Below are 24244 nucleotides of genomic sequence, written 5' to 3'. Positions count from 1 at the left end.
CCTCCTTTGAGCACCCTTCTTGGGGCAGAGCCACTTATTTCTCATAGTGCTTAGTCCGTACATCTATGGTAGCACTTATTGGGTCCATGTGTGCGTGTGTGTGTGTGACCGCAGAGCTTAAGATGGTCCCTGGTGTATAGTGATGACACTGTCAATGTTTGGGACAAGAGTGGAGTCCTAAATAGGGCACGATGGATTTAACTGCTGGCACCAAATCCCTCCCCTTGAAAACAGCCCCAGCTTCTGAGTCCTGTCTGTGGTCTCAGCCCACCACCAGACCCATTCTGTATGCAGGGATCCTCAAACTTTCCTTTGCAAGAAGATCTTCTGGATGCTTTTTTTTCCCACAGGTAGAGCATCCTTCCTGTGCCACAAAAGATTGAGTCAATAGTGATCAATTCATGCTCAGTGAATTAGATTTGTTCAGAGAGGCCCAGAGATGGGGTAATGATCCCGTGGGTAAAAGATCCATGTCTGAAGAAATGATAGGTATGCACCTAGAAGAAGAGAAGAGAGTGGGGCTCATTTACATTCTGAGATTTAAATGAGATATGGCGGGAGGACTCTTCGTTCCGTCTGATTAAACCTACACAAGAGTTCATGTGGGGGCACACAAAGACAAATTAAAGATATTCTGTTAAGTTCTACTCAACTTTTAGGATGTAGCTTAGAATCCTAAATCACAGTACTACAGAAAGCCTCGAACCTGGGCTAGATTTTCTTCCCATCCCATCCAGGCTTCTCTGTAGTAGAAATAGGTGTTTAATTAAATGCAATGATATAATCCTCCTTTCACACCTCAGGAGATCAATGAGCCCATAGCTAGCACTCACATAGTTATAGACTGAACAAATGAACGTATTTTGGGGCTCAAGGAGATCACAACCTACTGGGGAGGCAGGGGAGGTGGGAGGATCCCCACTACACGGCACACTGCAGTCTGGGGTTCACCCTGCAGCAGAAAGGAGAAGCAAAGCGATGAAACCCACATGGGATTCGTGAAGTCTTTATGGAGAAGTGATGTGATCTGTGAGATTTCTAGGGGGAAGGGATCCAGGGCCAGGAACCAACTGAAGGAAAGGCTGAAAGGAGGGAAATGCAGGGTACGATCTGGATGGAGTTAAAATGGCAGAAAACTGAGGCTGAGTGAGAGGTCTGGTACTGAGGTGGGGATCGGAGTTCTAGCACTGGCCTTTTGACAGCCTCTGGGTCCCAGGTGGAGTGGGTGGGGCGAGAGCCCTCGCATTCTTCTCCAATCAACACCAGGGGTGTGGAGTCTTAGGCAAGGGTGGGTGCTGTGCGCCCTGCCGCCCACCACGGGCAGGGCCTGGGAACCCGGGGAGGACTCTCCCCACCTCCAACCTCCGGCAGAGTCCGCCAGGCAGGGCGGGGGCCAGCCCTGGTGTTGAGTAGCGGACCCCAGGGGGATGACTAAGCCTTGGCTGCGAACAGACACGAGCATGCCAAGTTATGAGACGATGATAACTCGCCCGGAGCCTCTGGGGTCGTGGCCGTGGGCCGGCAGGGGCGAGGCGGGCGTCCGGAGGGCGGATAAAAGGGGCCGCGCTGTGCCGGGGCGGCTTTCTCCGCGCGGTGCCTGCAGGGCTCCCAGCGAGTGGCTGCTTGGCAGGGGCCGTCCGGGTGGTCGGATTGGCACCTGAGCGGCCACCGCGTCCCGGTCAGGCGGGCAGACCGACCCCCCTCCGCACCCCGCGCGCAGCTGGCGCAGGCAGGGCGCCCTGCCCCTCCTGGGGACCATCAGGTGCTGGCTGGGGGAAGCAGGGACGGGACGGAAGCAGGCGGTGTGAGGACCGACGACGCGGGCATGGCGGGGGCGGCCTGCGAGCCGGTGGCCAGGCCGAGCCTGACCTCCATCTCGTCTGGGGAGCTGCGCAGCCTGTGGACCTGCGACTGCGAGCTGGCCCTGCTGCCGCTGGCACAGCTGTTGCGCCTGCAGCCGGGTGCCTTCCAGCTGCGCGGCGACCAGCTAGTGGTGGCCGGGCCCGGGGAGCCGGCGGCGCGGGGGGGCTTCAACGTCTTCGGCGACGGCCTCGTGCGCCTCGACGGGCAGCTCTACCGCCTCAGCAGCTACATCAAGAGGTGGGTGGCCTCGCCGCGCGCCCCAGCCCGTCACCTGGTACCCGCAGACGCCTCCACCCGGCTGCAGTCTCTGGGAGCCTGGGCTCTCCTCGCCGCCTGCGTCCCCGCGTGGCCAACTACTCCGTGTGCTTCTAGACTTTCCTTCTGCTTCCATCACCGGGAGCCTGCACGCTCGCCCTGGTTCTTCTGCTTCTTGCACTGATATTTTGCAGCTGCTGCTTGAAGCCGCTCAGAAAGGCATCAGGCCCCGGGCGCGAGGGGGAGGGCAGGGGCCCTAAGTCAGAGCTCATGACTGGCGGATGCTTCTCCCATTCTGGCTCCTTAACCGGGTCAGATGAGCTCAAATTGGGGGCACACCCTTTAGGGGCTGTCTGCAGCGCTGCGAGACTCACATCCTGGCTTTGGAGCATGGGTGGCGGTGGGGAGCAGGGAGCATGAACCATTCTGAGCACCGCCAGCCCCCTCCAGTGAGGAGACCGAGTGGAGAAGCATGCAAAAGCTCAAAGTTTCCCATCTCTGGTCTCCCTTCGTGTTTCAAAAATAAACAAATAAACCGAACTGAGAAGGGAACAAAGGCCCTGGAAGTCCAGACTGGGGCCATGTGGGCTGTGGAAGGCACAGATAAGTTCTGGGGAAGTAAGTGTGAAACCTACGGGCCTTAATTGGAAGGAGGCCCCCAGGATGCTTGACTGTTGTGGCCAAAGTGCCCCCAAACTCTTCTTGGCAGACATGAAGCCGGCAGGATGTGGCCCAGCCATCTGAAGCAGGCTTTGGTGCCACGGGGTTAAAGGAGGGCACTTCAGGCCTGATTCCACATGGCCTCAGACCTCCAGAGGTCACCCTTGGCAAGGGCCTGGAGTGCAAAGCCCTGTTACATTTGTGCTGAGAGCGCTGAGTGCCTGACGGAGAGGCAAGCATGGTCTCGAGTTTGCCTCAGAAATGAATAAGATAGCCAGCTTTCGAGACACAGTGCCTTTGCTACTGGGAAAGACAGCGTGCTGTGGCACCCTGTGGGTAGGAGGGAGCCAAGAGAGGCAAGCAAACAAAATGAGATATTGAACGTGCAGTCTTCAAAACTTCTGGGGAAAAAAACCTTGCTTTTCCAAAGATAGTGAAGGCTCTGAATGCCTGAAGAACCATTTCCCAGCAAGAATTTCTCCCTTTCTTAGTGAAATGAAAATTCCAATCCCAAACTGTAAGTGGAGGACTGTGGGAGGAACTGAGTCAGAAATCAGATGTGCACAGATTTAAAAAGAAGATACCCATTGTATTTGAGAACAGGGTATGAAAAATACAAATATTCAGAATTAACTGAAGCCATAGGTTAGTCTTTTGACAGAACCAGTTCTCCTAATTGTGGCATGTAACAGTGCTGCAAAATCTGAAATGATTTTGAAGTCTGTCATCTAACTTTTGCTTTGAACACCTCCCACACAAAAGAAAATTAAACAGCGGTGATTCCGTGACAGCTTTGAATCTAGAATAAACAACTGGGCCACAATGACCAGGTAACGTAGACAGGGTGCAAATACAAACCGACAAATAATAGGCTATCGTTGTATAAGCAATACTGTGAGGGCTTTTGTACCTGGGAAATAGCAAGGAGCCTCCAAAAATAATTTGGGTGATGGAAGGAGCTATCTATTGTCCTCAGGCAGGGAAGGAGGCTTTTATAACTGAGTGTGCAGTCCTGAAGGATGGCCAGGAGGGAATCTGGTCTAAATGGAGATAGCCTTCTAGGCAGAGGGAGAGGACTGGGTTGTGGGCAGCAGTGAGAGGTTCTGCCCTTGTGAATCAGGAGGTGGGAGGCACGCTGAAGCCAGAACTGAGATATCTAAAGTTTCACTCCTCTGAGCTGCCAAATTTGCCCAGTTGTCTTGGCTTTAGGGACAGCATACAACCTCCCTCCCTCCCTTCATTCCTTCCTTCCTCCCTTCCTTCCTTCCTTCCTTCCTTCCTTCCTTCCTTCCTTCCTTCCTTCTTTTTGAAAAATAAGCTCTGGCCAGTTTTATTAAAGATTTGCCTGATTTTCTTTCACCAGTCTGTTCTGGCGTGCTTCTAAAGATCTCAGGGCTAGGTACAGTGCCTCATGCCTGTAATCCCAGCACTTTGGGAGGCTGAGGCAGGCGAATTGCTTGAGTCCAGGACTTTGAGGCCAGCTTGGGCAACATAGTGAGACCTCCTCTCTACAAAAATTAGCTGGGCGTGGTGACATGCACCTGTGGTCCCAGCTGCTTAGGAGGCTGAGGTGGGAGGAGGATGGCTTGAATCTTGGAGGTGGAGGTTGCAATGAGCCAAGATGGTACCACTGCACTCCGGCCTAGGCAACAGAGTGAGACCCTGTCTCAAAAAAAAAAAAAAAAAAAAAAATCTCAGAATCCCCTGGATTGGTGACACCAGGGTGCTCTTCCTATGGTATTTTCCACATGTTGTGCCCAATTTAATGTTATTACTGCTGGAGTGGTAGATGGCAGTTTTGAGAGTATGTGGCTTAGTGCTGTATTTCAGATTTCCTCGAGGCCAGGCAGTTGGTGGGGATGACCAGTTTCACTTTGCCTTGTCTATCATCTTCAGAGCTGACTTGCCCCAGCTTGTATTTTCCACCCTTCTTAATGGGTTGGCGCCTAGAGTGGATGGACTCCAGTGACTTTTCATCTTCTTTGTGGCCAACATATTCTGGCCTTGGGTGTGGGATGGCCTCTAACCAAAAGCAGCCACCAAGATGGCCAGGGATCCCAAAAGGCAGAATGATTCCTAATCATTTTGGACCATAGAACTTTTGAGAATTGCATGTGGATTCCCCAGAAATGTAGATATATACCCAATTTTTGGTGACCATCCAGGATGTTCATGAGATACTTGGACCCAGGTTAAGAGTCCTTGCTCTATTCATTAATTAGTTCTTTTTAACTCAACAAATATTTTCGGCATACGGGATAAGCCCCTGGTGTAATTAGAATTTCTTTCTGGGACCTCACATATGTGCACTGTGGCTTTCATGAGGCCCTTTTCCAAGCAACCCCGAAAGGCTAAGAGCCACCAACCTTGACTTTCAGATGATTCACTTGTTAAGAGAGCAAGAGGACGATTTTAGCAGCACCACTTAGGTTCATTTTCTGATACTTGAACATTTTTATAAGCACATACCTACTAAGTAAACTAAGGAAATCTAGCATAGTGGGAAGGTTTAGTGATGGCCACCAGCCCTAAAGCTCCTTCCAGAACCTACTTGAAAATATTTGTCCTACTTTGTAGGATTTACGGCAAGATCTTTATTTTTATTTTTTTCTTTCAAGATCAGGGTTTTCACCCATGTTGTAAACACAACGTGCTCAGGACACAAGATGTGGGTAATGGTCATTCAGGGAGCTATTCATTCAATACTTAAAAGTCAAAATTACCATTAACTGTGACACACACACGTGCACACACACACACCTTTTTTTTCCTATAAAGCAGCCTCTTGGTGAAGTATAATGGCAAACGTTTGGCAAAGAAGACCTGGAGTCCCTTCTTTTTGGTGCTCCCCTAGCATGAAAGAAGCTGCTTGGGGAATAAAAATAAATACAATAGTAATGGTGGCTACTAACATTTACTTGAATGGTGCAAAGTATTTCTCAGCTCTTATCTCATAAAAGTTTACAAAGTTCGCACTATTGCTCCTTTTTATAGATGTAAGCATTAGGACTCAGAGCTTAAGTCATTTACCTAGGTAAGATGTTGCTAAGTGGGAGGACCAGGAGAACCAGGAGAATTTATGCTTTCAGCAAATTACTTCGAACCTGAAATAATCTTGCTTTATCACTCATTTCCTGAATCTACAAATAAATAACAGGAATTATGTCAGCTAGTGCATATCTTGTACAATCAGCCTACAAAAGGAAGTAAGTGCAGTGATTTTAAAGAAGCCACTAGAAGCAGAGCTGTGACCTGCTCCTGGGTGGGTGACAATCACACCTACTCAGGGCGGAGAATGCAGGTGAGGTGGAGTGGCACTCATGGGGTTAAAATGAGGACAGGCAGGCTGGAACACACTTGGAAGTTTACTGGGGGAAGCCTCACCTCCATCCCGCAGTGGGAAGTGCTGGGCTCTGTCTGCCAGCTCAGGCCCAGTTCTCAGAAGAGAGTTCGACTTGAGGCTGGGAGGTTGGAAAATGTGGTCTTAGATGTAGCAACCTGCTTAGGACAGCAGCCCCTTAGCAGGACACATAGTGATGTTGGTGGAATAGTAACCATGCATGCATTGAGCTGTGAGATTTTTAGGAGTCAGTCTAGAGGAAGGGCTCTGCTCTTTACTAGCTGAATGACCTTGGGAAATTTACTTACTGTCCATGGGACTCCATTTCCTCAACTATAAAGTGGTAATAGTAATAATACTGAAGCAGCACCAGAAGCCAAGAGCTTTACACACATTGTTTAATCTCTTAGCCATTCATGGGGTACCTTTTGTTAGCCAGATTCTGTAGGTGAGGAAAATGAATGTCTGCAAGGTTAAAACACTAGCTGAGGTCACAGAGACAAAAATCACACTCAGATCTGATGACTCCACAGCGATGTGCCTCCCGGCCTTCTCTCCTGCCTGCCTTCTTCAGAGCCAGGCTCTGGACTTGCAGCCACACTTGGGTCTCCTTTCTACTCTCAGCTCCCCTGGTCCTTGCCACCTACCTGCCTGCCTGCCTGCATGCAGTCATCCTGTAGTCCCCATGGATGAGCTAGACTGTGACTCTTCCTGGGGTGCCCCCTGCCCCTGCTCGGTTGTTTGGCTTGACAGGACAATCTCTCTCCTACTACCCATCTCACCCCAATACATGGCCCTAACCCCCCGCCCCTCCTGACTTGCTCCCTTTGGCTTCACAGACAAGGAGAGAACCCAGTGGAGCCTGGACACATGAACACAGAGAACTATGCATGTCTGGCGTTAGTATGTTTGAATGATTGACCAGTTTGCAAGCCTATGAATAGAAGGGACCATGTCTTAGACCAGTGCTTCTCAAACTTTAAATAAGCGTGCAAGTCTCCTGGAAACCTTGTTAAAACACAGATTCTGACTGATTCTGCGGGGAGCCCCAGTTCTTCATCATGCCAGGTGATTCCAGTGCTGTTAGTCCAAGGATCACACTTTGAGCAAGAGGGTTATACATTCATAATTTCATACCAAATTGTATGCTTCTTAGAAGCAAGGCTGTTCCCTTTCTCATCTCTGTGTCCCCAGTGCCCAGCACACAGTAGGTGCTCAGTAATCGTTCCTTGCCTGCATAAATGAATGAATCATCCTCTGCCCCCATCAGAGTCTCACAAACACTAAGTGTCAACAATTCCTTAAGGAATGAATGCATGAACATGTGTACCCTTGAATCATGTCTGTGTGAGCCACAGACATTAGAGTGAGAAGTCTAAAAATTTTGCTTTGTTTCACTAGAACTAGGGCAGAAGGCAGAGGGAAGAAGGGAAAAGAGATTAGGGCGAGACTCTGTGTAAGGCGATCAAGCTGACACTGGAAAGTCATGGCAGGGGCATCCTGCTTCCCCCAAGAGTAAAATGGCTCTGCAAGTTTTTGCTTAGTTTCACAGCAAAGAATTATGAAGGTGGCAAGCAGTTCCTGGCCCTCCTACACAGACTATTGCAGTGTGTGTTCGTCTTTGTCTCTGCTCAACTGTCCATATATTTTTTTAATGAACACACACGCGCGCACACACACACACACACTCTCCACCCTTTGATGGAGTTCATGGAGGATTTGAATTCCTATTTGTCATTGAGCAGAAATTGTTAGAGCCAAGGGAAATTTGGGGCAGCTTTGAAAGGTGGGTGTCTTAGAGGTGGGCCATCTTTCAGTGACTCCTGATTTGCTAGAAGCAAAACACAATGCTCTTTTTTGGTCCTCCTTTTCAGATGTTGCTGTCATTAAGTTGTTCCCTTTAGCCTCCTAAACTGAAAAAATGAGGAAAGAAATTGGAACAAGGAAGGAGCAACTCTTGCTCATTTATCAGATGCTGATATTTCCCTAATTTCCTGGGAACTTAAATGAACACAGCCCTGGGTGGGAGTCAGAAGTTTACAGAAGTTCATCCCATGGGTTTGCCAAGTTGGCCAGGATTAGAGACACTCATGATGTTTATTAAGCATCTACTATGGGTTCAAATTCATATGTCTACATTGCATGTACTGCATTTACTCATCATGAGAGAAAAAAATACTGTTATGCCCTTTCCACAGATAAGTGAACAGGTGCAGAAGGTTAAAGAAGCCCCTCAAGGTCACAGTGAGTTGTGGCTCTGGAATTGAGTTCACATAGCCAGCAAATTAGGACATGAATTCAATCTTATTTTGAAATACTGTGCTTCCCATTACATTGTCCTGCTGGGTTTTTTTTTGTTATTGTTGTTTTTTTTTTTTTTTGTTTTTTTTTTTTTTTTGGTTGGTTGGTTGCTTTGGGTTGTTTGTTTGTTTGTTGAGATAGGGTCTTGCTCTGTCGCCCAGGCTGGAGTGCAGTGGTACAGTCATAGCTCACTGCAACCTGGAATTCCTGGACTCCAGCAATCCTCCCACCTCAGCCTCCTGAGTTGCTAAGAGTATAGGCATGCACCACCACACCTGGCTAATTTCAAAAATTTGTTGTAGAGGCAAGGTTTTCCTAGGCTGGTCCGGAACTATGTTGCCCAGGCTGGTCTATAACTCCTTGCCTCAAGCAGTCCTCTGTCTTGACCTCCCAAAGTGCTGGGATTACAGATGTGAACTACCACGCCCGGACTTGTCCTGCCTTTTAATCTTTGGATTGAAGCCAAGCTTAGAAACTTTCACCCCAGAAGCATTTTGGGGCCAGGATAAAGCAATGAAGAAATGAGAGTTTAAGAGCCTATCTTAAAGTGTTTGCTTTTCATTCCTAATGATAATTTCAGCAACCGTGACAAATATTCAATATGTAGAAGTAATATTTGCATTAGTAGTTCTGAAATATCTATCATTAAAGGCACAGTGTGATGGCTCATGCCTGTAATCCCAGCACTTTGGGAGGCTGAGGCAGGCAGATCATTTGAGGTCAGGAGTTCAAGAGCAGCCTGGCCAATGTGGTGAAACCCTGTCTCTATTAAAAATACAAAAATTAGCTGGGCATGGTGGTGTGCACCTGTAATCCCAGCTACTTGGCAGGCTGAGGCAGGAGAATTGCTTGAACCTGGGAGACAAAGGTTTCAGTGAGCCAAGGTTGTGCCAGTGCACTCCAGCCTGGAAGACAGAGTGAGACTCCATCTCAAAAAACAAACAAACAAACAAACAACACACAAACAAACAAAGATCGAATAACTAGTCCCTAATATAATCTAGTAAGGATAGTCTTAAACTAAAAGCAGTGATGACATGTCAGAAACTTAAATATCTGTGCCCCTTAACAACTAAATTCTCTGATCTTATTGTATTTTAGTGAATGCTCACATTTATTTATTTCAATGGAATTTTAAGGTGTTTAACAATTGGACCATAACCGGGAGGCTGGGGATGGATGAATTAATGAGGTATTCCTTATCTGTGGTCTGGTTAGAGATAGGGAGCTTATTAAGTAGGGATCTTGCCACAATCTCTTGTCTGTAGATTCTGGCATCAGAGATCTTCTATAAGCAGTGTTTTCACACATCTGTGGTACAGTGATAACTGGCATGCGCTGTGATGAGGTTTACAGCCTGTTAAGGAGCTGAAATTCAAGTACCCCTGAATCATCAAAGGCAGATTAAATTATGTTGCATGTAGTTTTATTATCCAAGGTGTTTTATGAAATTCAGGCTCAAAAATGGATAGCTCATGTGTAGGTCATAGATTACACTCAACATGTGGCTATCCAGCAGGTTTCCTTCTGTGACCATGCCAAATACCCGCTCTTTGAGCCCAGTAGCATTCGGAAAAACCTTCCACCAAATTCCAGGGAAAACTGATTATTCTCTGAACCAGAGATCATTTGTAAATTGAGATTTTTATCTGTGGGACCACTGACCCATCAGCTATCAATCAATTTTGTATGCAGAAGGAAATACTGTCCTGGCGTTTGTGTCATCAGAAAAGGCATCAAAACTGCAGATTCTCTGCATGCATTGTACACAAATGCCATGCGCTTTCCATTAAGAATGACAATTGGACTCCAGATATTGAGAGAATAGAGGAATCACCTGAGGAATATACTAAAGGAGCTGAAATGACCATGACTGAACTCCATGTAAACAGGGTAGTAGGAGAAAGGGAAACCTGCCTGGAGTGGGTCACAGGTAGAGCCTGCCCCTGCCCCCGCATCACCCAGCTATCTCTTTATGTTTATGTAAACCAGACTTGCCCTTTTCTTCCTCTTTTGCTACAGGGGTTTTCTTTTTCTTTTCTCTACCTATATCCTCACCCCACCGTGTAACCAAGACTTCACCTTCTCTTCACCCCCTTTCCAAGCCACTCCTGCCTGCCTCCCTAATGATAACTTCAGCAACTATGATAAATATTCAACATATAGAAGCAATATTTGCATTAGTAATTCTGAAATGTCTATATTTGTGCCGGGCGTTTGGCAGCTGAATAGATGGATGGCAAGAGGGATGGGCGAGCACAGGGGCACCCTGCACTGCCTCTTTCCACTGCCCCCTTCCTGGGCTCTGAGCCCCTCCAGCATGATAAGGCAATGAGACACATGTAAATGCTCACCTGGTGTCCGGCTCATCAGCGGGATTCAATGAAGCTGCTGAGTGAATGAATGAATGAGCCCAGCAAATGGTGGTTTTCTTTTTCCCGCCTTCTCCTTTGCTTTCTTTCTCCAGTAACTTTTGGCAGTTGGTCAACTGGGATAAAAAGGGCAGGAAAATTCTCTCCCAGCTGATGTGCAACACCAGCACCACTCCCCTCAGTCTCCTGAGGTTCCCCCGTCTCACCCCCTTTCTCCTGGTCTGCCCCCGTGAGGATGAGGGCAGGGGAGGGGTGAAGGAAGAACCATACCAACGCCCTGTGTGGGTCTACATTCTCTTACCTGGCCGTCCATTCCCTTGTAACACCCCAGCTCCCCACCCCAGCGCCCCTCCTCCATTCCCATCATCCTCTCCTCTACTCCTGCCATCCTCACCCACTCCGTGAGCATCAAGTTCCACACCGGCCTTTTTCTTCTCTGGAACACTGCAGCCCCATGTTCCCTCCCCACCCCAGGAATAGCCCCCAAGCAGCCACCACTACAGATGTGGTGGGAGGTGGAGACTGCTTTACAATCTTGGTGAAATAGAAGGCAGGAAGCATTTTAGAGGCTCCATCAGGGGTCAGGTTTTAAATGCTCTCAAAATCAGGTCTGACAGTCCCAGCAGAAAGATAATGACATAGATTTCTAAGAAACCAAGCTGGGAGACAGCCAAGTGGAAGCTGTGTTTTCCTGCCTCAGGGTAGATATTCTCTCGCATGCTCTTGACACATGCCCTGGTCACTGTCTTGTGTGCTGGCCCCTCCAAGGGGTGTTGGGAAGTGGACGCAGGGGAGGGATGCTGAGAATACTGTGGCCACCACTCCCTACAGCGGCTGTTTGCTCTCCAAGGCTGTGATTTTCATGTCAGGCACTGGAAAGACAACCAGCCAGAAAGAATTGCTTGGAGCTGTCTCTGCTGATGACTAGATGTAAGAAACAAACACGCTGTGGTGTAGCAAAAGGCAGCCCGCGTGCTCAGCTCAGCCAGCCATTCACTCAGTGCAGATGCTCCCAGCTGTGTCAATGGGGAACCAGCTCCGTGTTTCAGAGAGACTGCGGCAGACGCATCCTTCAGCCCGCTGGGGGCCATTCAGCTTGCCTACATCCACATGGCATCTGAGTTTGGGTTTAGTTAGAAAATCAGCCAGCTTCTTGAAGGAAGCTAATCTGCACTTGGACCTTTTTATCAACAATGCAGATAGGGACGTAGCTAGGCTGCTTGGAAGATGTGAAGGGCAGGGGAGAAAGCTAACATGCTGGATGACAGAGTCAGGATTCAGAAAGATCTTCCTAAATGAGAATAATGAATGGAAACCAAAAAGGCTAAATTTAATAAGGATGTAGTGAAAAGTCCAACATCAGTTGTTTTAGTTTTTTAATTACACAAGCTCAGCATAGGGGAGATGTGAATTAGTAATAGTTCATATGAATATTGGTTGCTTCTGTAATCTGTGGAGGGGGCTGGTTTATCTTGGGAATAGTAGGGGAAGTGGGGAGAAGGAAAGGAAAATTCTAGGCCCACAAGTTAGACAGGATGACTCCACTGGAGAAAATTCAGCTAATCCTACTTAAGTCAAATTCGTTCTCAATTCAGAGGGACTTAGAGCTCTTATTGCTTCAAATGAACCCTTTTAGCCCAAATGACAGATGATACTGATGATCATCTGGTAAAATCTGAGAGCCAAGCATCGATGCCAGGACACCCCCAGGACCATGGCTGCCTGTGGGCTGCACTCTGATCCTTCAGCCAATCAGCCATGACCAGAAAGATTCACTTATACAGTGACCTCTGTAAGGACACATTTTAAGGAACTTCCCTCCAAGGTCTGTGGCTGTGGGAGATACCTGTCCAGTACATCCCCTTCCTAACTTAGATGAAACGGTATGTTACATTTGCAATGATCTCTGCTTTTTCATAGATATGTGGAACTGACCAACTATTGTGATTATAAAGACTACAGGGAAACTATACTGAGCAAACCAATGTTGTTCTTTATTAATGTACAGACCAAAAAAGACACCTCAAAAGGTAAGTATCTGTATTAGTCCATTCTTACACTACTGTAAAGAAATACCTAAAACTGGGTAATTTATAAAGAAAAGAGGTTTAATTGGCTCACGGTTCTGCAGGCTGTACAGGCTTCTGCTTCTGGGGAGGCCTCAGGAAACTTATAATCATGTCGGAAGGTGAAGGGAAAGCAGGCACCTCTTACATGGAGCAAGAGGAAGAGAGCGGAAGGGCAGGTGTTGCACACTCTTAAATAACCAGATCTAGCAAAAACTCACCCACTATCGTGAGAACAGCAAGGGGAAAATTCGCCCCCATGATCCAGTCACCTCTCACCAGGCCCCTCCTCCAACACTGGGAATTACAATTCGACGTGAGATTTGGGCAGGGACACAAATCCAAACCATATCAGTATCTGAGTAGTTTTGGTTTGGTCCTTGCTGGGACCAAACTGGGCTGGGGTGTGGACTGAGGCATGCTGATGAGCAGGGCAGAAATCAGCTTGTGACGAGGTGGACAGCAAGGAGCCTGGTGTGTGAGGCCACCTGAAGCACACAGCACAGGCCTGCAGAACAAACCCCTCGATGATCCTAGGGCAGAAGCTACCTGTCTGGGTGGTTTCTTTTCTACCTCCTGCCAAGGCGGGAAGTGATCTTTCTGAGACTTTGGAGGTTGCAGAAATGACTAGAGTGATGAGGATGATATATAACATGCTCTACCACATATCAAACACTATGTCTAAGAAGTGCTCTAATGTAATGGATCAGCACAACAACTTTGTAGGGCTTATCAACTGAGGACGTTGTGAACATGAACATCATTACTATCAATAATTATTCTGGGATAAAGATATAAACTGACGCAGGCAAACTAGGATGCATAATTATGCCACCTAGGAGGTACTTACACTATTCCCGTTTCATAGATGAGGAAACTAAGAAAATAAATAGCAGTTGTGGATGCTTTTCTGTTTCATGCTATGATGTTGGAATGTCGTGTTTAGACACATCTCTTTATTGTTTCTTCCAAGAAATTAGATTAGCTGGTAACAACTATATTAAACCAAATTTCAGTATGGAAATGTCTCCATTTTGCCTTCCTCCGCCTGCTCAGAGTGATATGTGGGGGAAGTCATGGGCATAACATTCTGTAATAGAAGTAGAATTTCTTAAACTTGCTTCTAACTAACATTCTTAAAATGAGTCCAAGGGACTAAGAAATGATCTACGAATTTCAAATAGATTTCCCAAAACATTCACTCTCATTCAGATTTGTGGAGCTCTCTCTGCTCGTTTGACGGTAAAAAGTCACGATGCTCTTTCTGCAGGAGAGGCCAGGAACAGAACACCCAGTAGCAAGAAATGCTCATTAGAACATCTGAAGCCCACGTGTTCCTTGGCTTGATTATAACCAGAAAGTCAGATAGTTCTTTAGGAATGTAATTCACAGCTGTATCAAATACACCTCCTGCATCCATCACTCAGGAGGAATCTTAAAAAAAGAGTAAGAGCCCTCTTCATTTTAACGTTTTAATGAAAGTATAGGTAGTGGTACAAGGAGGAATTTGTAGGTAGCCTAGAGAATGTATGAAGTTGTCGAACAACTATTATGGAAGGAGGCGTGTGTCTGAGGCATGCTATAATGTAATGAATCGCCACAGCAGAAATCCAGAAACCCAGTACTAGTTAATTGTGATAAAAGCCGTAAAATGAAGAGACTCCATGACACAAAGCTTAAGGCGATCAGTTTTATATTGCAAAATTGTGATTAAGGCAATATGTCCAGTCTTGCTGTTATTTTAAACTGCACTTTTGTGCAAATCAGAGAAAGCTACCGTTTCCTCAAGATGATTACTAATGCTTCCCACAAGTTTGTCATAATATACAAATAATGTCTTTACATGTGAGCGACAGCCTCTAGAGTTAGGCAGCGTACAACCTCCCCCATCAGCACAACTGTGGAGTGTGCTGGCCATGAGTGTAGAATGAGCCCAGAGGTGTTGGTTTGGTTTTCGTGAGATTTAATTCAAGGTATCAAGCAGTTTGCTTACTTTGTTTATCTATTATGTTAAAGAGGATATAAGGCAGCTTATAGCTAAAGTGCCCAAAAAATAATTTGGGAGAAAGTAAAACATGGGTAAGAAAAACAAGATAAATAAGGTTAGTTCAAAATGCCTCCCTCGAGGACATAAACACTTGCTGTTGGTAGACCAAAGGTTTGTCTCTGAGATGTCTCAAAGCCAGTATAAAACATTGAGTTCTAAAAATCACACAGTGGCTGGTCCCTGGCTGTTAAATGGAGGAGAACACAGATATCTATGTGTCTCCTTAGACCAAGGACTGGGTAATTAAGGCCATGGAGCTTCATGCTGGGGACTGGAAAAGTTAAGAGGTCGCTGGTTACTAATATTTAATATTTTATATTTCCTAATGAGTAAACAACCTTCTTTTGGCTTAAATCATACAGAATTGGACAAGAGGGGTTACCAAACCAAACTAATCAATCAACAAAAAAAAAATCTGTCTGCCAGGACAGACACATGGTATTATTTAAACAATGAGAGGGAGATGTTTTCCCACTTGGGATTGTGTTAGAGGTAGCTGCAGGGAGAAGAATCAACCTCCAGTTGTCTTGGTCCATAGAACCCTAGACTAGCCATTTGTCAGAAGCATGTCTGGTCCCTGGAGAGAATGGGGAGAGCAGGGCATGGGGTCGGGGTAGGGGTGGAGGTGGAAAGCATGGAGCAGCCCTGTTTCCTGACCTTTGCAAATTTTCTTTTTCAAAGAAGAAAGTTTCTGTAAGAGCCAAGTTGTGATTTGAATGCCCAGCAAGTCATGGTGACTCATGTCTATAATGCCAGCACTTTGGGAGGCCATGGCTGGCAGATTGCGTGAGTTCAGGAGTTCAAGACCAGCCTGGGCAACATGATGAAACCCTGTCTCTGCAAAACAATACAAAAATTAGCCAGGCGTGGTGTGAATGCCTGTGGTCCCAGCAACTCGGAAGGCGGAGGCAGGAGGATCACTGGAGCCCAAGAGGTTGAGGCTGCAGTGAGCCGTGAGTGCGTCACTGTACTCCAGCCTGGGTGACAGAGACTCTGTCTTAAAAAAAAAAAAAAAAGAAGAAGAAAAAATCCAGCATGGCGGGAACATGAAAACCGGCTATCTCGATCTTTCACTTTCCTTCCCCACACTGGATACATGCTGTGGAGGCACACTTCTCATCTGTGATAATTATAGAGTGGAATTTCTGATTTCTGAGACTCCAGTGACAAACCGCAGCCTTGTGGGAGCTGATTGTCTAGCCTGCCTTTATAGCGGCCCGGAACCTCCTTCAAATCTGCAAAATTCTCAGAAACACTTCTAGAAATCTGGCGAGGCTTTGTAGTAAGGATGTGAGGGAGCAGAGAGGAAGGTTATAAATGAATAAAATCTCCAAAGGAGGCAGGAACCACTGCTATAGCAAATTCTAAGAAGCATGCTTATGTCACATGGACATACTTGTTTCTGAATTCTGCTTGCTGATTTCTAGAAAGGACATACGCGTTTCTTGTGAACACAAGGCACCCCAAGATAAGAAGACAGATAGAGCAAGGGATGGACATGGTCATCTCCTCAGTGATTGGAGAAAGTTACCGGCTTCAGGTAAGCCTAGCCTGTCTGAATCCAGGAATGTCAACTACTTGGAAGGAGCTTGTGCATTTCATGCAGGAACTAAGGCCCTATTGCTCTGGCTTAGGCCAAGAGAATGGCCCTTAGAAAACAAAGTGCATCCAGACACCTTGTTCTCGAAGTAGCATTATTGCTACCGATGAAATGAGTTTAGTTCTTAGCAACCTATTAGAAATGGGGTAAGAATACATGTAATTTTGGCCAACCAGTTCAGAAGTTTTAGATGGAATACGATGCAAAGTTTTGTTAGAAAAAATAAAGACAACAGTTTAAAAATATCTGTTGAGAGTGAAAGGGAAATAAGAGGTATGATGTTTGGATATTTGGGCGGTTGTTAGTTCTACAGTGTCAACAGGACACTTATGTCCAGGAAGTCAATGCAATGTTCCTCTCTCTTTCAGTTTGATTTTCAAGAGGCAGTGAAGAATTTCTTCCCCCCAGGAAATGAAGTGGTTAATGGAGAAAACTTAAGCTTTGCATATGAATTCAAAGCTGACGCATTATTTGATTTCTTCTATTGGTTTGGGCTCAGTAATTCCATTGTAAAAGTAAATGGAAAGGTTCTGAATTTGTCAAGTACAAGTCCAGAAAAGAAGGAGACGATTAAGTTATTTCTGGAAAAAATGAGTGAACCTTTAATCCGAAGGAGCAGTTTCTCGGACCGAAAGTTCAGTGTAACTTCCAGAGGTATGTTAAAAATTCCCAAGGACATGTGGAAAGTAGTTAAATAAAAGGGTAGAATAAAATAATGGAAGAGAGTCAATTGATTCAAAAGGCAAGACCTATTAATAAAAGGGAAATAGATCACAAAATTCAGAAAATAAGAAGTGGGACATGTTTATAACCAAAAACAAATGTAGTGACTTTTCCTTTTGGGCCCCTTTAAGTTTTCTGACATCAGGATTATATTATGTGGTATAATCCAAAATAACTTTAAAGATTATTATTAATTTAAATGAGTATTAATGATCACTTAAATATTATTGGCAATTACTTAAATATTAAGAAAGAACACTGCTGTCCAATTGTTCACATTCTGTACAACAGAATGTGAACAAAAATGGTGAGTTGGGAGGGGTCTACGTGGTCAAGATAGCAATCTTTTTTTTTGAAACAGAGTTTCACTCTTGTTGCCCAGGCTGGAATTCAGTGGCAAGATCTTGGCTCTCTGCAACCTCCGCCTTCTGGGTTCAAGCCTCAGCTTCTCCTACCTCAGCCTCCCAAGTAGCTGGGATTCCAGGCGCCTGCCACCATGCCTGGCTAATTTTTGTATTTTTAGTAGAGATGGGGTTTCACCATGTTGGCCAGGCTGGTCTGGAACTCCTGACCTTGTGATCTGCCCGCCTCAGCCTCCCAAAGTGCTGGGATTACAGGCGTGAGCCACCGTGCCCGGCCAAGATATCAGTCTTTAACTGTATTTGGAAGGGTTCTCCAGATTTGGACAGAGCACAAAAGAATAACTCTTGAGAAGGTTTCATTTAACACACTCTTGATGACATATGGCAAGTTCTTGGTATTGACACCCTTGTGGCTGCAGGTGGCATGAATCACGGCTTGTCTGGATGTGTCTTCTGCAGAGCCCGTTCCGTCTGTCTTTTGCTAGCCTGGAGTGTAGAGCAACTTCCCTGAGTCAGGACTCTTGCTGCTAATTGCAGAAAACCAGCAGTCTCTGTGAAGTTGTGGTGTTCTCAGAGTTCACCTGTAAAATATAGAGTCCTCATTACTTGTATTTACAGCCTGTGTGTTTTGCTTTTTTGTGTGTGTGTTTTTCATTTTTTGAGATGGAGTCTCGCTCTGTCACCCAGGTTGGAGTGCAGTGGCGCCATCTCGGCTCACTGCAACCTCCTGCTCCTGGACATAAGCAATTCTCGTGTCTCAGGCTCCCAAGTAGCTGGGACTACAGGTGTGTGCTACCATACCCAGATAATTTTGTGTTTTTAGTAGAGACGGTTTTTCACCTTGTTGGCCAGGCTGGTCTCGAACTCCTGACCTCAAATGATCCAACTGCCTCAGCCTCCCAAAGTGCTGGAATTACAGGTGTGAGCCACCATGCCTGGCCACAGCTTGCGTTTCTTTCTTCAAATGTTTACAACAAAAATGCTTGCTACTAGCTATTTCTTATCCTACACGTGGTCTCTCTCTTTCTCTCTTCCTCTCTCCTTCCCTCCTTCCTCCTCTCTCTCTCTCCATCTCTTTCTCTTTCTCTCTATGTGTTTTTCTCTCCTGCTCTTTCTCCATCTCTGTCTTCATTTCAGTCTCCATCTCTTCCATCTCCATTTCTGTCCCTGTCTGTTTCTCTCTCTTTCCCCTCTCTTTCTCTGTCACTGTGTCTTTCTATTCTTCCCATGTTGTTTCAGCTTTCTCTGCCTGGGAGTTCCTCACAAAGATGCCTTTGTGTTCTGCTCCATTGCAGTCATGTGGAGGATTATACTCTGATCCTTTTGGAGGGCATGGTTAACTGGCCCTTTTGCTGCAGTGCCATATGTGCCTGGGCCTTTCTCTGACACCCCTCAGTTCACCTATCAGCCCCAGCAGCCTGGGCAGAATTTTCCGGTTTCACCATGGCTCACCTTCTGTCCTGTGGGCTGCCTGGAGTGTCCACCCCATCTTTGGGACACCGAGGAACATTTGAAGTTAGGCAGAGCTTCCTTAAAAGTTTACTCTAAGCCGGCCCCGGGGCCACTTCAACTTCAGAAGGGTGTGGCAGGGTCCTTCCTGGAAGCTGTCATCATGCACTGCAGACAGCACAGCCAAGACGCACCTCCTGCTTGTCACGCAGTCCAAACCTGGCACCACAACAGGCAGAGCACAGGGCCACCAGGGCGCTAACCTGGCTCCATCCCCTGCAAAAACTGGCCTCTGTCCTCAGTAACTGTTCCCAAAATGTAAGCCTTTGGCCCTCAAGTGTGAAAGAGTATATTAAGCTCATTGCAAGTTTACTCCAGCCCACAAGAAAGCTAGTGACAATCTTGTCCCACTAATAAAGAAAAAGCAACACATTTCTGTTTAGCCTTTTGAATTTTTCTGAGGAAGCCAGGATTCTCTATTAATTATTGAAATAGTTACGTTGCATGAATTTGAAAGGCACTGTTGGCTTTTGTTTTTTTCTTTCAGTGATAGTAATAATGCATGCCTTGTTTACTGTTTTTTAGGTTCAATAGATGACGTTTTTAACTGCAATCTGTCACCCAGATCGTCTCTGACAGAGCCTCTTTTGGCAGAATTACCATTTCCAAGTGTTCTGGAATCTGAAGAGACACCCAACCAATTTATCTGATTGGACTGAATATTCTAGCAGTTGCTCCTACACTCCAGGCTTGTGCTAGACTACGGGCTTGGGGGAGGGTAGGAGGTGGGAGGCAGGTACTTCCATCTGCGTGTCACTCTCCAGCTCCTCCATGGCTTCTATGGAGGGCTGCTCTCTTCTGCTTCTGTGGATGTGATGCCCTGGCAGGTGATTCCCAGGGCAGCTGATTCCCCTAAAGATTATGATTACCAGGATGGAAAGGCCTTGGTCCCATGGCATTGGGTGGGGCTGGGAGATATTCTCTACTTGGAACACTTCTCCAAAGAGTTTTCCTGGCAGCCTGTGTGAGAGTGGTCTGACTGGCTGTTGACCCAGCATACTTCATAAATCAGGATTTGGCCATCTGCTTGGGGCATCCAACCCCTTGAACTCAAACCTATTGCGCAAGGGGATAAGAGTTCTGTTCTCTTGCCAACCTGGCTGGGCAAAAGCCTGTGCCATCTTTCACCAGAAGGCAAATGTGTTTTTCATCCTGCCATATGACACCTATGAGAAACGTTCACGGTGAGATTCACTGGAGGAGTAGCCAGGTTGCTAGGACAGTAACCCTGCCACACACTGCCTGAAATTGGAACTCCCTTGGCCTCCCTCTTAACTAAGTGACCCATGTAGAATGAAGCCAGGAGATATAGTACCGAACAATGAGAGGGGAAAGGTATTGGACAAGGCAGTGTCCTCCTTATTGAAAGCACATTATATCAGTTGGGAATTTTAAATAAGCTTTTAGCAAACCTAACACTAAAAGCAAAATAGAAGAAAGCTATACCATCACCATAATACATTTTTCATCTCATGGCTACAATGGAATTCTTGAAAAGGAAAAAAATCCTATCTACATATAAAAACCTGCATGAATGAATCACTACATATGCTTATAATGAGGAAGAGTTGTAAGTCCTGAGTGTAATTTTTTTTATCTTTTCTTAAAAAGTTTCTGTGTTATGCATTTTGATAACACTACTGATGATCCTTCCATTTATATTTGAAATATTATGTACCACATTTTCACAATTAAAACTTTTCTTAGCATTCAAACTAGAATTGATTACATTTATGACTGAGGCTTCATGTGAGCTTTCCATTGTGGTTTGTGGGTGGTGTATTTGCCTTATAACTTAGTGAATTACAATAAGAATTGTGGGTTTTCATAGCCACTTTCTCAAGAAGAGCCTTTTGAAGAACAGGGCTATGAAGTATTTGAAGAAAGGAAATAAAATTTGATACTGATCTTTCAGAAAAGAGAAGGGGAATGCTACTTAGTAACAGAAGAGGTTAAACATTTATTATTACACTCAGTAAAAAATGAAGAGTATTAACAGTAAACTAAGTTAACCACTGCAAACAAACTTTACGTGGATATCAAATATGAAATGCTTCCCAAAGGAAACAGCAGCTCTATTCACAAAATTGACAAAGAAGATTTTTTTTTTTTTAAGTAGTGGAATTGAGAAAAACCATCAGTATCACCCCAGGAGTGGACTAAAAATCTGGAAAGTCTCTTTCACCATTAAAAACTTCTTTTCGGCCGGGCGCGGTGGCTCAAGCCTGTAATCCCAGCACTTTGGGAGGCCGAGATGGGCGGATCACGAGGTCAGAAGATCGAGACCATCCTGGCTAACACAGTGAAACCCCATCTCTACTAAAAATACAAAATACTAGCCGGGCAAGGTGGCGGGCACCTGTAGTCCCAGCTACTCGGGAGGCTGAGGCAGGAGAATGGCGTAAACCCAGGAGGTGGAGCTTGCAGTGAGCTGAGATCCGGCCACTGCACTCCAGCCTGGGTGACAGAGCAAGACTCCGTCTCAAAAAAAAAAAAACAAAACTTCTTTTCAGTCAAATCTGTACAAAATGCATTCACCCATTCAATATTCACTCAGCAAAGTTTTACTGATTGCCTATAAGAAATATACACTGTGCTAGTGTATTTTATTAGTAACTATCACAAAGAAGTTATATTGGGCAATCTTTAAAATTGATGAGAAGTCTAGGAGCAGATCTTCCCGGGTAAAAGAGGCCTCACACTGAGTATAAATGTGGCCCAAGCTGATATTTTAAGTTTAAGGTCAATACAATCTGTAGGACAACAATGGCCTAAGCAAGTCATTCATTCATTCAGTTCATCTTCATTCATTCAACACACGTTTGAGTGCACATACTAGGTAGATGCTGGCATACAAAGGTGCCTAAACATGGCCCTTGCCTTCAAGGAGCTTCCACTCATGTAAAAGAAGACCATTGTATAAGCTAATAAGACTAATAAAACAAGTGCTCTGAGATAAATTCAAAAAGGAAAACATCTAAGATGCTTGTAATCCAGTTCTGGAGATAAAAACCAATTACATGTAATGTAAAATTTAGTTTTATTTTATTTTATTTTATTTTATTTTTGAGACAGAGTTTCACTTTTGCTGCCCAGGTTGGAGTGCAGTAGCATGATCTCAGCTCACTGCAACCTCCACCTCCTGGGTTCAAGCAATTCTCCTGCCTCAGCCTCCCAAGAAGCTGGGATTACAGGCGTGTACCATTATGCCCAGCTAATTTTTGTATTTTTAGTAGAAACAGAGTTTCATCATGTTGGCCAGGCTGGTCTCAAACTCCTGACCTCAGGTGATTCACCTGCCTCGGCCTCCCAAAGTGCTGGGATTGCAGGCGTGAGCCACCATGCCTGGCAAAATTTAGTTTTAAAACAAATATTTAAGGATTGATTGATCCAAGTGATTGATTTACCCAAGCTCTCAGTGATCTTGGAGGCTAGTCACTTATTCCAACAAGAATGCAAGTCCAGAAATGATTTACAGAATGAGGGAGGTTTTTTTTGTTTTGTTTTGTTTTGTTTTTTTCTCATTGCCTGATGGTACTAGATTGATTTTTGGCTAAAAGATAACGTTCCTCAACTTGACCGCCTACCTTAATTATCAGCTTGAATGCCGTTTTACTGTTTCAAATATCCAATCTCTCCTCAAAGAGCAAAGTTATGCCCCTGTTGAAGAAATTCAAAATAATATGTGTGCTAGTTTTCAAAGGGAGTTTCTAAAGAATTTCAAAAATGCTTCAAGCGATAGCAGCAGTAATATGGTTTGGCTATGTCCCCGCCCAAATCTCATCTTGAATTGTAGTTCCCATAATCCCCACAGATCATGGGAGGGACCAGGTGGAGATAGCTGAATCATGAGGGTGGTTCCCTCATCCTGTTCTCATGAGTGTGAGATCTCACGAGATCTGATGGTTTTATAAGGGGCCCTTCACTGGGCACTTGTTCTGTCTCCTGCTGCCCTATGAAAGAGGTGCTTTTCTCCATGAATGTAAGTTTCCTGAGGCCTCCCCAGCCATGCGGAACTGTGAGTCAATTAAACCTCTTTTCTTTATGAATTACCCAGTCTCGGGTATTTCTTCATAGCAGTGTGAGAACAAACTAATACAAGCAGCATTCAAATAAATGATTACTTTGGAAAAGAGAACATTCATTTGGATGGATAAGTGCTGGTATAACAGATTTAAAATGACCGTTCACTTTTGCTGTTTGCTACTTGCATAAACCTGAGAGAAGAACTAACAATGGAAGGCATTGATAATTAACCAATGGCCGCCCCACAGCCTGTGTGTTTCTTAAGTGCTCCAAGAAGAGGCTGGGCGCTGTGGCTCACACCTGTAATCCCAACACTTTGGTAGGCTGAGGTGGGTGGATTGCTTGAGCCCAGAAGTTTGAGATCAGCCTGGGCAAAATGGTAAAACCCCATCTCTACAAAAAAATACAAAAAAAAAAAAAAAAAAAAGAGTTCAGGGAAGAATTAGGGAGAGAAGGGCTGGCTGAGGAGGGAGGTCACATATAAAAGGGATTGATGAGGTTTTGATAGAATCAATAGTCTAAACTTGCTGTTATGGTTTTATTTAGATGAAATATAAGTAAATTTAGTAAGTAGCAAGTTAGAAGCAGAGCTTAGAATTTACCCCATTGAATTGGACTATCCTAAAAGAAAGTAACTATATAATTGTTTTTTCTGGAATTTCCAATAAGAGGACCGAAATCATTCTTGGACTACTTACCTACAACCCCTCTTAGTGGCAACTATGACCTAGATGACTCAACAAGATCTGAGTCTGTGATGGTTAATTTTACGTGTCAACTTGACTGGGTCACAGTGCCCAGATCTTTGGTCAACAGTCATTCTGAATATTTCTGTGAGACTGTTTTTGGATGGGGTTAACATTTAGATCATGGACTTTGAATAAAGCAGATTGCCATCTCTGGTGTGGGTGGGCCTCATCTAATCAGTCGGAGGAGGAACTAGAATAACACATTGGCTTCCCCCAGCAAGAGTGAATTCTGCCAACAGTCAGCCTTCAGACTCGAGCTGCAATATCAACTCTTCCCTGTGTCTCCAGCCTGCTGTCCTACCCCACAGATTTTGGACTTGTCACAACTGTGTGAGACAATTCCTTAAAAGAAATCTCTATTTAAGGATAAT

At 45.3% G+C, this 24244-nt stretch overlaps 1 protein-coding gene across 1 annotated transcript; it reads left to right on the top strand.

Moving 5' to 3' along the window:
* Positions 1-1490: 1490 nt before the first annotated feature.
* Positions 1491-20045, top strand: MEDAG (mesenteric estrogen-dependent adipogenesis). The gene is made up of 5 exons (XM_011946920.1): positions 1491-2100; positions 12712-12821; positions 16332-16444; positions 16873-17158; positions 19624-20045. Exons 1-5 carry the CDS (start codon positions 1826-1828, stop codon positions 19746-19748), a joined length of 909 nt encoding a protein of 302 aa, XP_011802310.1. The 5' UTR covers positions 1491-1825; the 3' UTR covers positions 19749-20045.
* Positions 20046-24244: the final 4199 nt, after the last annotated feature.

Source organism: Colobus angolensis, unplaced genomic scaffold (genome assembly GCF_000951035.1).
Source record: "Colobus angolensis palliatus isolate OR3802 unplaced genomic scaffold, Cang.pa_1.0 Scaffold255, whole genome shotgun sequence".
Lineage (NCBI taxonomy): Eukaryota > Metazoa > Chordata > Mammalia > Primates > Cercopithecidae > Colobus > Colobus angolensis.
Note: the sequence above shows the minus strand (reverse complement) of the source record. Positions and strands in the feature narration are given on the sequence as shown.